At 48.2% G+C, this 17,436-nt stretch overlaps 1 protein-coding gene across 3 annotated transcripts in view; it reads left to right on the top strand.

Moving 5' to 3' along the window:
- Positions 1–17,436, top strand: part of LOC311521884 (NACHT, LRR and PYD domains-containing protein 12-like) — a 214,173-nt gene that overhangs the window by 175,379 nt on the left and 21,358 nt on the right. For all 3 annotated transcript variants that reach the window (XM_084630573.1, XM_084630571.1, XM_084630572.1), the window contains one exon: positions 14,663–14,833. In XM_084630573.1, the coding sequence (XP_084486699.1) occupies positions 14,663–14,833 (171 nt within the window). The remainder of the gene's footprint in view (positions 1–14,662; positions 14,834–17,436) is intronic.

Raw genomic sequence — 17,436 nt, 5'->3', positions numbered from 1 at the left:
ATGTAGTCCCTGAACCAATATTTCCAGCTCCCGGTCTCTTTCCCATCCCATTAAGCCAGTGGTTCCCAAACTTTAACAACTCACGAACCCTTTCACTAAAATGTCAAGTCTCGTGAACCCCCTCCTAAAAATGAATGTGTGCAGGGATTTTCTCCCTTACCTGAGCATAAATTATAAAAGCAGTGATCTAGGAGATATAAAATTTGTTTTATGACATGCTTATTATGCTATTTATTATTAATTATTTATCACTACAGTATTTTTATTACATTATGAAAACGGCAACACTCTTCCAAGATCTCACTTTTCTAGCTTGTATCACTTTGATTAAGCCAGTTATAAGACAAGGCTCCTATGTTTCATCAAGGAGTATCAAATGTGAAACAGCATGAAGGGATTTAAGAAGCCAACTCAAAGAGTTCCTCCTACACAAGCATTCAGGTCTTGAGCAGTCCAGGCAAACAACGCACGATACAACAAAGCTTAAATTTGTTCTTCATAATAACTTTAAAAACAACACTAGCAGCCTATTTAATTTGAAAAACAGCAAAACAAATCCCCAAGAGCCCCCTGTAACATTTCGCGAACCTCCAGGAGTTCACAAACCCCAGTTTGGGAACCACTGCATGAAGCCATTGGTTGGCACTGTAGAAGCCATTAACATGTAAGAAGCATCTCCTTGCTGTCTCCTGCCCTATGCTGCTGAATGCGCATATCACAGGCAGCCGCTTAATGGAGGGCTGTACACTCCCTTGGTTACACAGTCCAAACCGCACACAGAGCTGGGCCCCTCACTCCCACTATCCAGCTCCAGTTGGAACTCCTGCCCCTGCTTCAGCTAGACGTCCCCAGCCATGTCCCAGGTCCACCCAATCCACCCCTCCTCCAAACTGGGACACTCCCCTCACACATTCTGGCCAGCCTCCCCCTTCCCCCCACACAGGGGTGATGTGAATTTTAATTATTCCTTGTCTGGATTTCAGATGTTAAATTTGTTACCTTCATTCCCACCCCCATCCCAGGGACGTTCAGGGAGGGGAGCTCAGATCCCCCAAGAAGACCAGGGTCCCTCAGCTCCCAAAACTTACAGTGGGCAGGGAGAGGGACTCCGAGCCCTGTAAAGGGGTAGGTGTCCCATAGATCTCAGCACACACACAGAAGGGGAAAATGCAGTGCTGACAGGACCCCTCACTTAAACCCCCATCTTCTTCTGCTACCACTCACATTGTAGCTTGATCTATAGATTATGAATATAAATGTCCAGTTATTACTTTGAGGGTAGACAGGTTGTTGTCCCAAGATCAGGCCCAGTATCATTAAAATTATTAGATAGTTGGGAACCCCGATATGCACAGGTGCAACACTCACATTATAGGAACTCTTTTATATTTACAAATATAGAATTTATTAGTACATTTAGCAAAGTCGCACACACTCTAACTCAATAAGGTAGATAGAGATACTACAGAAGGTACATCAGAACATCCCTACTCACACCATCCTTGCAGGACAACATGAAATGTTAGCCATTATCTTCTTCATCACAGTCATCTTCCTCATCTTCACCAGAGGCCATCATTCTGGCCCCTCCTAAGGGCTACATCTCTCTCTCTCTCCCACCCACCCACAGGCTGGGATGCCACTTTTATAATATGTTAAACTGACATTTACCGTGTCTAATGCCTATTCAGTAGGGGTTTCTCCCCTTTTCCTTATTTGTATTTCCACCTCCCCTTATCAATGTTCAGATGTCCTTCTTGTACAGGTTAGTATGTTCATGATTTCACCCCATTATCATATATGTCAATTCATTGCCTTGGCACTCTTGCAGTCAGATCTCCCATCCAAAACCTCCAGAAGCTGGTCTTAGTTCATATTCTGTGGTTGGCTAATCTCATTATGGACAAAATTCCTCCCTACACTCTACTTCTAGTTTCCTAAAATTTATGAGTTACCTGAGTTTATCTGTGCCAGAGGTCGTAGGCCTCAAGCCCCATGCTAACTGCTGAAGCCAGTGTCTTACAGGATACGAGCCTGTAGGTTCCTTGCTCTACTGCTGTATATAATAAAGCAGAATATAAAGCAAAGCAGTTAATATAATAGAGGTAAGCTGGCCAACTGGGCTACAATATTCTCAAACCCCTCCTACTTCTCCACTCCCCCTAATCCCTACCCCTCTCTCTTATCTGAGCTCACCAAAGCATCTCCCCCCACCACTCGTTCCCATGTGTCCCCCGCTCCATAACACCCCATCCTTTGCTGCAGACTCAGACTCTCCTTCCCATATTGCTACCTGCTCTCCCACCTTAATCAATCCTCTCCCCTGTGAGCAGTCACGTGTATCATTTGTTTTCTGTTCAACAACAGTGTCAGACCCTTCTGAATATTCTACTGTGCTTAGGTGACATTTCTCCAAAATAAACAATAAAACTTCAACAGAGGGAGATTTTTCCCAAATATTTAAATTTCATTCTGAGATTTCTGCCTAGGGTAGAACTTCAGACTCAAAGATGTGTTAAGCACCCCATTAATCTCAATGAGATGTTCTCCCCATGGAGATGAACGCAGCCTGAAACAATGAACAAGGAGTAATGGTCTCAAGTTGCAGTGGCGGAGGTTTAGGTTGGATATTAGGAAAAACTTTTTCACTAGGAGGGTGGTGAAACACTGGAATGCGTTCCCTAGGGAGGTGGTGGAATCTCCTTCCTTAGAAGTTTTTAAGGTCAGGCTTGACAAAGCCCTGGCTGGGATGATTTAGTTGGTGTTGGTCCTGCTTTGAGCAGGGGGTTGGACTAGATGAGCTCCTGAGGTCCCTTCCAACCCAGATATTCTATGCTTCTATGATTCTATGGCTCTGAGATGTATGAATTGCACCATTCATGTCAGTGAGTCTCCCTCCCTCCCCAGTGCTAGACAATTCCTCATATGGGTCAAGCACAGTACTGGGTTTACAATGGCGCCAGACCCACACTGGGAAGGGGCCCATTATGGACCTGTCTAACCCATCCACACGACTGGGTCTGGTCCCTATCACTGGAGAAGTCCAGCACCCAGGCCTTGCTCTATGAGCAGGTCCCAGCCAGCAGGTCCCAGTCACCGGTCAGAAGCTGGATTCTGCCATGTGAGCTGGGCAAGGATGGTGTCCATGGGGCCAGTGGGTGTACCTGGGCAGGGTGAGCTTGTGGGGGTCATGTTCCAGGGGTCTGCCCCACTCCCCAGTGCGGTTCTGGCTCCAAATACTGCTGCCAGGGACATGTGGGGACCCACCCACGATCCTTGGCACGAGCCACCTGGGACCAGTGCAAAGGCTGAGTCAGTCTCGGCCAGTGGGCAGGGGAGCAGCACGGGGGGGCTCGGCTGGACCCCACCAGCCAAGTGGGTCCTGAGGGAACCTGGCTTGGGCAGGCCCCGATCCGACATGGATGATCACACCATCCCTGAGGGATTGGAGCGATCCCCGCTCCGCGACCAGCCCCACCCATGCTGCCAGGTCAGTCCAGTAGACACCCAGTGGGGTTGGTGAGTGCAGCCGAGGGGCAGGACTCAAGGGAGTGGGTTTCTGAGGGGTCTGTGTATGGGGTTTCTGGGCAGTGGGGGTTGGGGGAGGGTTGTGTATTTTGGGGCACTGGGTATAGGGGGTCTGGTGGGGCACTGTGCAGTGTGGTGGGGAGGCAGAGAAGGGGCGCTGGGCACTGGGGGAGTCTGTGGGCAGGGATGGTGTGCAGGGCTTTGTGCAGTTGTGGGGTGTCTGTTAGGGAGTCTCTGGGAAGGGCGGTGCTAGGATTGGGTCTGTGTGGGAGTCTCAGCAGAGCGGCGCTGGGCATAGGGGTCTGTGGGGGGGTCTCTGAGTGAGGAGGGTGCTCAGCGGTGTGTGTATGACTCAGCTCAGGTCTGCCTCCAGGGTACAGGGTGCGCGGACAGTGCAGGGCCAGGTCGGTCAGTTTACATCTGGTGGCTGCCGGTTTGTGAACAGTGCCCTGAGGCTGTGCTGGGGGGAATGGGGCCACCCGCTCCATGCCCTGCCCCACTGCCCCCATGGGGGTTCACAAATATGTTTGGTGCCAGGCCCAGAAAAAGGTTAATCTGGCCTGGTGAAGTGTACCCGTGCCCAGCTTCTCATCCCAGTCTCAGCAGTGTGCTTGGTGCTTGCTTGGAGCATGCTAGTTCTAAACTACCCACCCAGTGGGGCGGGGCTTCCCCTGATCCTGGCACACAAACGGAGGGAGCGGGACTCAGACACCCTTAGAAATGCAAACCCTCCAAAACCTGGCTCACATGCGGGGGGTAGGGAGGGGGCTCAGACACCCCAGATCCTGGCACACACAGAAGGGAAGAATGTGGGGCTAACAGGCACCTGTCTCTTTATGCTCCCCCAAAAACCCTGCCACTCACGCCATGTGTCCTACCTCCTCACCTGAGTCTTCCAGCTCCCTCACCTCCTCTGCCACCCACCCCATTTATCCCCCTCCCCACAGTGCAGCCCCAAATCCTTCTCAACCTTATTCCCACACTTCTGGACCCGTAAAATATCCCTCCCTTCCAGCAAGCATTCATGTAATTATTTTTTTGCAAAAGTACTTGATTACATTTCCCCAAAATAACACATTCCCCAGACACACATTTTAACAATCTGCTATCCTTTTCTTTCCAAATGTCTGCCCAAGTGAGAGGTCAAACTGACTTGGGGTTAAGATCAAAGGACGACTGACTATTCTTTTAAGCTATCCTATTTCCATAGAATAGCTAAGGCGAACAATCCTGTTAACTCCTCTGTCCACACATGATCAGTTTAATCCATTTAAAATGTCATTTGGAAGGGGAGGCTTCTGATATTGTAATGTAGAGAAGCAAAATATGTTTAACATAAAGTTTTAATTTAATTTTCTCCAGAGGGTGCCAGACTCTCTGTTGGAGGAACCCTTGAGCTCTGGGCACCCTGGCGCAATGATCTGAGCCCTGGTTTAATCGCTTTCTGTGGGCATGTCCACAATGAAATTAAAAACCGATGGCTGGCCTGTATCAGCTGACTTGGGCTTGCGAGGGCTGTTTAATTTCAGTGTAGGTTTCCGGGCGCTGGCTGGAGCCTGAGCTCTAGGACTTTTGAGGTCAGAGGATCCCAGAGCCTAAGTTGGCAACCAGAGCCTGGAAGTCTATACTGCAATTAAACATCCTCATATCCTGATCCCCGGGGCCCAAACCAGCTCGCACAGGCCAATAGTTTATGGAGGAGATAGTATGATGGGATAACATGGTTTTGGTAATTAAATATTCATGGTAAATAGGCCCAATGGCCTGTGATGGGATATTAGATGGGGTGGGATCTGAGTTACCCAGGAAAGAATTTTCTGTAGTATTCGGCTGGTGAATCTTGCCCATATGCTCAGGGTTTAGCTGATCGCCATATTTGGGTTGGGAAGGAATTTTCCTCCAGAGCAGATTGGAAGAGGCCCTGGAGGTTTTTCACCTTCCTCTGTAGCATGGGGCACGAGTCACTTGCTGGAGGATTCTCTGCTCCTTGAAGTCTTTAAACCGCGATTTGAGGACTTCAATAGCTCAGACATAGGTGAGAGTTTTTTTGCAGGAGTGGTGGGTGACATTCTGTGGCCTGCATTGTGCAGGAGGTCAGACTAGATGATCATAATGGTTCCTTCTGACCTAAATATCTATGAATCTATGAATAGTGGGCGTCTAACTGCAGTGTAGACACACCCTAAGAGCACAGAAAGGCTGCTGAAATCTGTCATCTTTAAGAAAAGCTGTTTTTTCCCCTGAGACTGTATCTTGGGAACAACTTAGTCAAACATCTAAAAGTTTGGAACACGTACAGAATCCAGGCACTCATGAGGCTCACCCAACTTTCAAGGCAATCTGAGTAACTGTGTGTATTTTAGCATGGTTAGAAGAGTTGAATTTTAAACAAAAACGTGGTCTAAACCTTTAACTATAGCATCACCCTGCTATAAGAGACCAGAAAGACAAAGAATGGGGGAAGAAAATATAATTATTCCCATTTTCCAGATGGAAAATTGAGACCCATAAAGATAGAGTGACTTGCCCAAAGTCACATGAGGGAGTGGGTGGTAGAGCCAGGAGCTGAACCACAGATTTCTGAGTTCTAGTCCAGGGCTTTATCTACAAAAGCATCCTTTCTCCTGCAGAGAAACATTGTTATTCTCTTGTATTTTCTGTCTCAGAAATGTGCTTTTTGGATTGGACACAGCCTCTCTTTTATATGGTTGTGCTTTTTCAAGTAGGGCTCCTTAACAATCAGCATTTAAAAATTAGGGCCAGTACTACTGATAGATTTTCTGACCATGATACACGTGATTTGTTGAAGTGTGTCAGAAAAATTCAAAAAGCTCTGACTGCTGACCAGACCAGACACAAACAAACATCTGAAAGCTATAAAGAGGCAAAACAAAATCCAGGTAGAGTTGCCTGGAGGTGGAGGGTGGCCGTCTCCCAAATATTTTTGAAATGTCAGGTGCCATTTCCAGTATATTTGAAGGTCTTCAGACATTTCAAAGGCAAAATTATACGCAATTAGAATAATAAGAGCATTCATGGTGTTCATCTGGAGTTCTGCACTGGAATAACTTTCTAGTGTCTCAAATTACATATTAATATAGAAGTGCATCGAAACCAGAACACCCTAAATAGATATGATTATTTGCCAACAGATGCATACACAACTATATTCTAAAACCCAGCATCAACTTGAGTCAATTGGAGAATGTATGGAGGGGCATGAGCAGCGCCGGGATTAAGTTTCCATTCAGGTTTATCATTAAATCAGGACTGAAAACCCTTTATTTTCCACTTAACATTGTGTTAGAAGGAAAAATCGGGTTATTCTTGCCTCTGAGCTCAGTAACGATGGACTCTCTCCTCACCTTCGCAGGTGTCCTCTCTCCCCCTCTCTCTTTTAGCCTTTAAATCTTGTGGGGTTCTTCTCTTCTACTTCAACTTGGATGCCCTCTTCTCTTCACCCCTCCCCAAATTAGGCTTCATCCCCTCAGATTCCCACCTATGCCTTTGGATTTTTTCTCCCCTTCTTCAACCCAATCTTAGAATCTCTCCCCTCCCTCCATTGCAGGCTCCTCTTCTGCCTCCAAAATACGTTGGGGTCTCCTCAAACCCTTATAGACTCTGGGTGCTCACCAAGGCACGGGGGCTTATAGAATCATAGAATATCAGGGTTGGAAGGGACCCCAGAAGGTCATCTAGTCCAACCCCCTGCTCGAAGCAGGACCAATTCCCAGTTAAATCATCCCAGCCAGGGCTTTGTCAAGCCTGACCTTAAAAACCTCTAAGGAAGGAGATTCTACCACCTCCCTAGGTAACGCATTCCAGTGTTTCACCACCCTCTTAGTGAAAAAGTTTTTCCTAATATCCAATCTAAACCTCCCCCACTGCAACTTGAGACCATTACTCCTCGTTCTGTCATCAGCTACCATTGAGAACAGTCTAGAGCCATCCTCTTTGGAACCCCCTTTCAGGTAGTTGAAAGCAGCTATCAAATCCCCCCTCATTCTTCTCTTCTGCAGGCTAAACAATCCCAGCTCCCTCAGCCTCTCCTCATAAGTCATGTATTCCAGACCCCTAATCATTTTTGTTGCCCTTCGCTGGACTCTCTCCAATTTATCCACATCCTTCTTGTAGTGTGGGGCCCAAAACTGGACACAGTACTCCAGATGAGGCCTCACCAATGTCGAATAGAGGGGAACGATCACGTCCCTCGATCTGCTCGCTATGCCCCTACTTATACATCCCAAAATGCCATTGGCCTTTTTGGCAACAAGGGCACACTGCTGACTCATATCCAGCTTCTCGTCCACTGTCACCCCTAGGTCCTTTTCCGCAGAACTGCTGCCTAGCCATTCGGTCCCTAGTCTGTAGCTGTGCATTGGGTTCTTCAGTCCTAAGTGCAGGACCCTGCACTTATCCTTATTGAACCTCATCAGATTTCAGCTTCTCTCCCTTATACAAATTCAGGGGCTTTTTTCTCTCCCAAATGAGGAGATTTCCCTTCTGTGACACTGTACACTCTGAGGGAGCGCCCTGTGACCCCCATATTCATCATTTGTATGTAACTGTGATATTGCATACAAAGCAGGCCATGTAAGGTATCATGGGAAAGGTTATGATCTGCTGAAACCCATTGTTCCATCTAAATTTGTATATCACTAATGAATATAAAGTTATGAAAATTGTGTTATAAGGTTGTCATTAAAATATGCTGTGGGTTTGGGAAACGCCCAGATACTAGCTCCCGGTGTTTTATGAACTATAACATCCAGTGGGGTGAGAAAACTGCTTGCTCTAAATACTACCTAGTGTCTTACAGGTTTAAGATTCAGACTGTGCACTTATTTTGTTTTCTTTGGTAACTAACTGTGACTTTTTGCCTATCACTTCTAATCACTTAAAATCAACCTTTTGTAATCAATAAACCTATGGTATGTCTACACTATGAAATTAGGTCGAATTTATAGAAGTCGTTTTTTTAGAAATCATTTTTATATAGTCGATTGTGTGTCCCCCCACACAAAATGCTCTAAGTGCATTAAGTGCATTAACTTAGTGGAGTGCTTCCACAGTACCGAGGCAAGCGTAGACTTCCGGAATGTTGCACTGTGGGTAGCTATCCCACAGTTCCCACAGTCTCCGCTGCCCATTGGAATTCTGGGTTGAGATCCCAGTGCCTGATGGGGCAAAAAACATTGTCGCGGGTGGTTCTGGGTATGTGTCATCAGGCCCTCCCCCCCTCTGTGAAAGCAACAGCAGACAATCGTTTTATGCCTTTTTTCCTGAGTTACCTGTGTAGACGCCATACCACGGCAAGCATGGAGCCCGCTCAGCTCACTGTCACCATACGTCTCCTGGGTGCTGGCAGATGCGGTACTGCATTGCTACACAACAGCAGCAACCCATTGCCTTGTGGCAGCAGACGGTACAGTAGGACTGGTAGCCGTCATCGTCTTGTCCGAGGTGCTCCTGGCTGCCTCAGTAAGGTCGGTCAAGAGCGCCTGGGCAGACATGGGCGCAGGGACTAAATTAGGAGTGACTCGACCAGGTCATTCTCTTTAGTCCTGTAGGCAGTCCTATTGTACCATCTTCTGCCGAGCAGGCAGGAGATGAGGATGGCTAGCAGTCCTATTGCACCATCTGCTGCCGAGCAGCCAGGAAATACGAGAGGGAGGGATAGCTTAGTAGGTTGAGTATTGGTCTGCTAAACCCAGGGTTTTGAGTTCAATCCTTGAGGGGGACATTCTGTGTGACAGTTGTTTTTGTTTCTCCTTGATGTAAAGCCACCTCCTTTGTTGATTTTAATTCCCTGTAAGCCAACCCTGTAAGCCATGTCGTCAGTCGCCCCTCCCTCCATCAGAGCAATGGTAGACAATCGTTCCGCGCCTTTTTTCTGTGCAGACGCATTACCACAGCAAGCATGGAGCCCGCTCAGATCACCTTGGCAATTTAGGAGCACATTAAACACCACATGCATTATCCAGCAGTATATGCAGCACCAGAACCTGGCAAAGCGAAACCGGGCGAGTAGGCGATGTCAGCACGGTGACGAGAGTGATGAGGACATGAACACAGACTTCTCTCAAAGCATGGGCCCTGGCAATGCAGGCATCATGGTGCTAATGGGGCAGGTTCATGCCGTGGAACGTCGATTCTGGGCCCGGGAAACAAGCACAGACTGGTGGGACCTCATAGTGTTGCGGGTCTGGGACGATTCCCAGTGGCTGCAAAACTTTCGCATGCATAAGGGCACTTTCATGGAACTTTGTGACTTGCTTTCCTCTGCCCTGAAGCGCATGAATACCAAGATGAGAGCAGGTTTCAGAGTAACAGCCGTGTTAGTCTGTATTCGCAAAAAGAAAAGGAGGACTTGTGGCACCTTAGAGACTAACCAATTTATTAGAGCATAAGCTTTCGTGAGCTACAGCTCACTCACAGTTGAGAAGCAAGTGGCAATAGCCCTGTGGAAGCTTGCAACGCCAGACAGCTACCGGTCAGTCGGGAATCAATTTGGAGTGGGCAAATCTACTGTGGGGGGCTACTGTGATGCAAGTAGCCCACGCAATCAAAGATCTGCTGCTATCAAGGGTAGTGACCCTGGGAAATGTGCAGGTCATAGTGGATGGCTTTGCTGCAATGGGATTCCCTAACTGTGGTGGGGCCATAGATGGAACCCATATCCCTATCTTGGCACCGGAGCACCAAGCCGGCGAGTACATAAACCGCAAGGGGTACTTTTCAATATTGCTGCAAGCACTGGTGGATCACAAGGGACGTTTCACCAACATCAATGTGGAATGGCCGGGAAAGGTACATGACGCTCGCATCTTCAGGAAATCTGGTCTGTTTCAAAAGCTGCAGGAAGGGACTTTATTCCCAGACCAGAAAATAAACAATGGGGATGTTGAAATGCCTATAGTTATCCTTGGAGACCCAGCCTATCGCCTTAATGCCATGGCTCATGAAGCCATACACAGGCAGCCTGGACAGTAGTCAGGAGCTGTTCAACTACAGGCTGAGCAAGTGCAGAATGGTGGTAGAATGTGCATTTGGACATTTAAAAGCGCGCTGGCGCAGTTTACTGACTCGGTTAGACCTCGGCGAAACCAATATTCCCACTGTTATTACTGCTTGCTGTGTGCTCCACAATATCTGTGAGAGTAAGGGGGAGACATTTATGGCGGGGTGGGAGGTTGAGGCAAATCACCTGGCTGCTGGTTACGCACAGCCAGACACCAGGGCGGTTAGAAGAGCACAGGAGGGCATGGTGAGCATCAGAGAAGCTTTGAAAACCAGTTTCATGACTGGACAGGCTACGGTGTGAAAGTTCTGATTGTTTCTCCTTGATGAAACCCCCCCGCCCCTTGGTTCACTCTACTTCCCTGTAAGCTAACAACCGTCCCCACCTCCGTTCGATCACCACTTGCAGAGGCAATAAAGTCATTGTTGCTTCACATTCATACATTCTTTATTCATTCATCACACAAATAGGGGGATAACTACCAAGGTAACCCAGGAGAGGTGGTGGAGGAGGGAAGGACAAGGCCACAAAGCACTTTAAAAGTTTAAAACTTTAAAACTTATTGAATGCCAGCCTTCTGTTGCTTGGGCAGTCCTCTGGGGTGGAGTGGCTGGGTGGCCAGAGGCCCCCCCACCGCGTTCTTGGGCGTCTGGGTGAGGAGGCTATGGAACTTGGGGAGGAGGGGTTGTAGCGGCGGTCTGTGCTCCTGCTGCCTTTCCTGCAGCTCAACCATACGCTGGAGCATATTGGTTTGATCCTCCAGCAGCCTCAGCATTGAATCCTGCCTCCTCTCATCACGCTGCCGCCACCTTTCAGCTTCAGCCCTCTCTTCAGCATGCCACTTCCTCTCTTTAGCCTGCCATCTCTCCTCCCAGTCATTTTGTGCTTTCCTGCACTCTGACATTGTCTGCCTCCATGCATTCGTCTGTGCTCTGTCAATGTGGGAGGACAGCATGAGCTCAGAGAACATTTCATCACGAGTGCGTTTTTTTCGCCTTCTAATCTTCTCTAGCCTCTGGGAAGGAGAAGATCCTGTGATCCTTGAAACACATGCAGCTGGTGGAGAAAAAAAAAAGGGACAGTGGTATTTAAAAAGACACATTTTATAGAACAATGGGTACATTCTCTCACGATAAACCTTGCTGTTAACATTACATACATAGCACATGTGCTTTCGTTACAAGGTCGCATTTTGCCTCCCCACAGCGCGTGGCTAGCCCCTCCCCCTTCCCCATGGCTAACAGCGGGGAACATTTCTGTTCAGCCACAGGCAAACAGCCCAGCAGGAACGGGCACCTCTGAGTGTCCCCTTAAGAAAAGCACCCTATTTCAACCAGGTGACCATGAACGATATCACTCTCCTGAGGATAACACAGAGAGATAAAGAACGGATGTTGTTTGAACGCCAGCAAACATACACTGCAATGCTTTGTTCTACAATGATTCCCGAGTACGTGCCACTGGCCTGGAGTGGTAAAGTGTCCTACCATGGTGGATGGAATAAGGCTGCCCTCCCCAGAAACCTTTTGCAAAGGCTTTGGGAGTACATCTAGGAGAGCCACGAATGCCAGGGCAAATTAATCATTACACATGCTTGCTTTTAAACCGTGTATAGTATTTTAAAAGGTACACTCACCAGAGGTCCCTTCTCTGCCTGGCGGGTCCGGAAGGCAGCCTTGGGTGGGTTCAGGGGGTACTGCCTCCAGGTCCGTATGAGAAACCGTTCCTGGCTGTCGGGAAAAACGGTTTCTCTGCTTGCTGTGAGCTATCTACAACCTCATCATCATCATCTTCCTCGTCCCCAAAACCTGTTTTCATGTTGCCTCCATCTCCATTGAAGGAGTCAAACAACACAGCTAGGGTAGTGGTGGCTGAACCCCCTAAAATGGCATTCAACTCATCATAGAAGCGGCATGTTTGGGGCTCGGACCCAGAGCGGCCATTCACCTCTCTGGTTTTTGGTAGGCTTGCCTCAGCTCCTTAAGTTTCACGCGGCATTGCTTTGGGTCCCTGTTATGGCCTCTGTCCTCATGTCCTGTCATTCTCCTGGGAGATTTTGACAAATGTTTTGGCATTTTGAAAACTGGAACGGAGTTCTGATAGCACGGATTCCTCTCCCCATACAGCGATCAGATCCCGTACCTCCCGTTCGGTCCATGCTGGAGCTTTTTTGCGATTCTGGGACTCCATCATGGTCACCTCTGCTGATGGTCACCTGAAGTTTGCCATGCTGGCTAAACAGGAAATTGAAATTCAAAAGTTCGCAAGCCTTTTCCTGTCCTGTTGAGAGTCCTGTCCAGAGCGGTCACAATGCAGCACTCTGGGATAGTTCCTGGAGGCCAACACCATCTAATTGCATCCACAGTACCCCAAATTCAAGCCAGCAAGGCCGATTTCAGCACTAATCCCCTTGTCGGGGATGGAGTAAGGAAATCGATTTTAAGGGCCCTTTAAGTCGAAAAAAAAGGCTTCGTCGTGTGGACAGGTACAGGGTTAAATCGATTTAACGCTGCTAAATTTGACCACAACTCCTAGTGTAGACCATGGCTTAGTTTAATGTTTATCCTTACCAGAGAGTTTGATTGAAGTGCTCCGTAAATCTGCTCAGTTTACAAAGGCTGGTGAATGTCGAGTTTCCATTTAATTTCCAATCAATAAACTTCCATTTCTCAAGAAAGGGTCTTGAGCAGTGCAAGACGGTATATTCCTAAAGTTCAACTCATGGAGCTGGGGGGATTTCGTTGAGGCCTTTCTCTGTGATTCATGCGTGGCTCTGGGAGCATTCACGCAATCTAGCTGGATATGAGGCTCCACACGCAGCTGTACTGAGTTGTGAGAGCACCTGGAGGGATTTGCTGCTTGCCACCAGTCTGGCATTGTGAGAGACCACCCAAAATAGAGAGTAAAGGGGATACCGCAGTCCCACAGTTACAGGTTGCACCCCGGGGGTCCCGTCAGACCTCCCCATTTGGCAGAGTAACAATATTCTAAGGCAAATGAGGTGATGAAGGAGGCCGTGCAGATGACAGCTCTGGTGGAAGGGGTTTCTCAACATGTGTGCAAGATTTAGCAGGTGGGGGTGGGATCATGTTTGGGTGTGCAGGGTGCTCATTGTGAGGCCTCGAAGGAGGACAAAGACAGCTATACTTGCGGGTGGTCCTTGAAGTGCACATGGACATAGCCAGCCTGCTGCCATGGTTACCACTTCACTTGGCTAGCAGCTCCATCAGGAGCCCAGACTCTGCAGGGGGGTTACAGAAACCAGCAAAACTTCTGCTTTTATAACCTCACCAGAGACTCTGGAACAGGCGCTGCAAAAAGCATCACACAGTCACCCTCCTTTCAGGGGCTCTTTCCTCCTCAAACCCTGGGGAACTCCCTGCCAGGGGGATCTTCTTCTCCTTGTCTTTCATGCTTTGATGATCCCTGGTCTCAGAGGAAGGTGGGTGTGATGCTGCCAGTGCTGGGTCTCACAGCTGCCTCTCCTACCCAGGCCTGAGGGTCAGAGGGGGGGCAGAGATAGGAGACGTCTGTGCCGGGATCACGGAGGGTCAGGATCTCCCAGCTGCTGCTGCTCTGAGCCTGGCCCAGCTGTCTGAGGAGGGGGCTCCCCCTACAGCTGCCCTGTAACAATGGACCTGCTCTGATTGGGTCGTACCGTCCTGGGGCTGATCAGTGGTAAGACCAACCTGATTGGTCAGGAGCTGAGTGGGCAGGTCTTAAAGGGCAACTTTTTACTCTTTCTGAATTGTGATTGGCCAATGGAAAGGGTGACGGGGGCGGGGCTTAGGAAGGAGTCTTTCCCAAAAGGTTATTCCTCATTCGTCCGTGGCAGAGGTTGGAGGTGTCTCGGCCCTTCTCCCTATTCTTGCTGTTGCTTGGTGAAGGGTAAAGGGCAAGGGGTGGAGTTGAGACAGGAAGTCCCACCCACTGTTTGTTTCTCACTGGACACAAGGTGGGTCTTCGGACAGAGTCTGTAGCAGGATTTCTGGCTCATTCTCGATGCTGATTGGTCAGGCAGAGCGGCTGGTGGGTGGGGCCACCTGTTTGAGCAGCTGTGAGGGTCCCCATTCATATCATGATCCCCCTTCTCCGTCTTTCTCTCTCCTGCAGCTTGCGGAGCTGCGGTGTGACAGCCGCTGGCTGCAGGGATCTCGCCCCTGTTCTCAAAACCAGCCAGAGCCTGACAGAGCTGAACCTGCGTGGTAATAATCTGGGAGATGCTGGAGTGCGGCTGCTGTGTAAGGGGCTGACACACCCGAACTTCAAACTGCAGAGACTGGAGTAAGTAACAGCCGGCAGAGAGAGGGAGAGGCTACTATCTGGAAAACCACCCATCACAGGACTTGGGTATCTCCGGGGAATGTTACAATAACTGCATCTGTGTACCACCCCTGGCACTGTGAGTCCAAATCCAACCCAGGGCAGAAATCTGAAGTAAAAGAAGCAGGCGTATTGCTCCAATCTGCCTCTGTTACAGGGGGATTTTAATTGGAGGGAAATAGGATCTGAGTGTGGCAGAATATGCAGAAGGTGCTGAAACTATTGTTTGAAAATAAAATAACTACACAAGCAACTGCTTGTTAGGAGGGGAGGACAATTGGGGGTGAAAGAATAGGTGGGAGGAGGGGTTGAGGCTCAGAAAATGGGGGTCTAGCAGGAGTGGGAAGGAGACGGATGGTAGCTGGAGAGGGGGACATGAGGGTCTGCAATGGGCACAGGGGGAAAATAGTTTGTGTGAGCCACAACCTGTGTTTCCGCAGCCCCTCTACAGCGATGTGTCCTCCCCCATCCCTGCTGCCCTCATGTGAGCCATGTGACAGGGGGATTGCTTGCTGTGGGTGTCTGAGCCCATTTCCCTACCCCACATGAGAGCCAAGGTCTGGGGAATCCCTGCCCACTAGCTTTGAAATTGCATGTTCAGAGATGCACCAAGAACACAGTGTTGAGACTGGGGCAAGGAGCTAAGAACTGATACGCTTGGAACATATCAGAAACTCTGCAGCGCTGAGGAGGGGGAAGGGAACAACCACTGAAAGGAATGGAGCAGTTCATATATCTGAGCTATTTTTCAGGCTATACTCATCCCCATGCAGTAGTCTCTTTCAGCTGTGAACATCTCATTAACTGAATGGGCCATATAACACCAGTCTGAGCCTTCAACTTTGAGGTGGGAAATCTGAGAATGAACTTAAATATGTGGGAAAAATTAAATTAAGTTAAACGCCCACACAACCTTAACTCTGCCCTCTCTGAATGATGTCTCAGAATGATCATAACATACACGTTTGCAATCTGTCATTTCATTTGCTGGACTGATGCTACCTGCCCTTGCCCTACACTCAAACACTGAGCCTACTCCACTGAGAGAATGCCACATTTGTAAAATGTAACAACCCCTTCATACCCTTTACAATCCCTTCAGACTTGCACACAGGTTACCACCTCAACCTGTACTTTCCCCTACCCATCATTAAATCCACAGACTGCTCTCACATCCCACCTCACTACTGACAATAGCCATAGCACCCAGTGCCCTGCTACTGACACAACCTCCACAATTCTATACTGGAATGATGCCAACTGGAACCTCATGGTTCACACGAACCTCTTTCTTTTGAGAATATACAGGAGGAAGACTCAGACCCAGAGCTCCTTGTATCACAGTCACAGCTCTTCCCAGCTGCTTCAGCTTCTTCCTCCACTATTCAATACAGTTACACCTAACACAGTAAATTTATCTGGAGTGCATGCACTTATTCCAAGTGACTCTTGCCAGCTCCAAGGGGGCAGAGTTAAGGTTGTGTGGGTGTTTACCTTCACTCTCTATTTCCTAGTTTTCTGAAGTGTGAGAAGGGCATAAGCTATCACTTGCCAACCTTAACTCTGAATTCAACAAAATTTGTCATTTAATTAGTGTATTACAGTATTGCTTAAGTGCCCCAGCCGCGATCAGGGCCTCAGTGTGTTAGGCACTAGACATGTTGTATTGGCAGGTGTCACCAGTCAGTTCATTTATAGTCGTCCTAGTTCTTTTTTAGTACTTAAGCAAGGTTTAGTCTTGGGGTGACACGTGTTGTGTTAGTTTTATTGGGTTTCACAAGGTTTGGTGGAGATGTAGTTTTGGGAAGGAGTGAATTGTGTAAGAAGCCAGAGATTTTGCTGTCTGCATTGCACTTTGATTACAGCCTATTCTGGAGGCAGATTTCTGCTTGGGAGTTTGGTGTTTGTCTGAGAACCCTGAAAGAGGAGACAGCCCTTTATGCTATGTGACCATCTCATTGCAGGACAAAGGCAAGGGGAAGGAAATATTATTCCCACTTTTCAGATGAAAAAATGAGACCTAGAAAGATGGAACGACTTTACCAAGGTCACACAGGTAGTGTATGGTAGAGTCAGGAACTGAATACAGATCTCCCAAGTTCTCATCCAGGGTTTTAACTGCACAACCAGGCTTTCTCTTGCAGGGAGCTGTGTTCATTCTTGTGTTTTTTGATTTCAGAAATGTGCCTTTTTAATGGACATTGTCTTTTTTATATGGTTAAGGTTATTAAGGCAGAGCTATTTAACCAGAGTTCCACTTTGGCGTCCCTCTGGATTGCAACAACCAGAAACCCCCATCAGGGTAGAAACCAAGACCACAGAGCTAAATCTGGCAGCTCCCTTAAAGGGACAGTGCACCCTGTGACAGCATGTTAAAATGTCTCAGCAAAAGGAGCCTTAACGTCTCATAATTGAGTGTTCTACTCAGAATGTAGAGGATGGCCCTGGGATGACACATATGAGAGAAAAGCTTTAGGGAATTAAAAAATATATATATATTGTCACTGGGCACTAGCACTGAACTAACTTGAGATTAACGTAGAGCCCAAAATTCCAATTGATTG

This window comes from Lepidochelys olivacea (genome assembly GCF_965140295.1).
Source record: "Lepidochelys olivacea isolate rLepOli2 genome assembly, chromosome: 6".
Classification (NCBI taxonomy): Eukaryota; Metazoa; Chordata; order Testudines; family Cheloniidae; genus Lepidochelys; species Lepidochelys olivacea.
The sequence above is the reverse complement of the archived record's forward strand: the minus strand, read 5'-3'. Positions and strand labels throughout refer to the sequence as shown.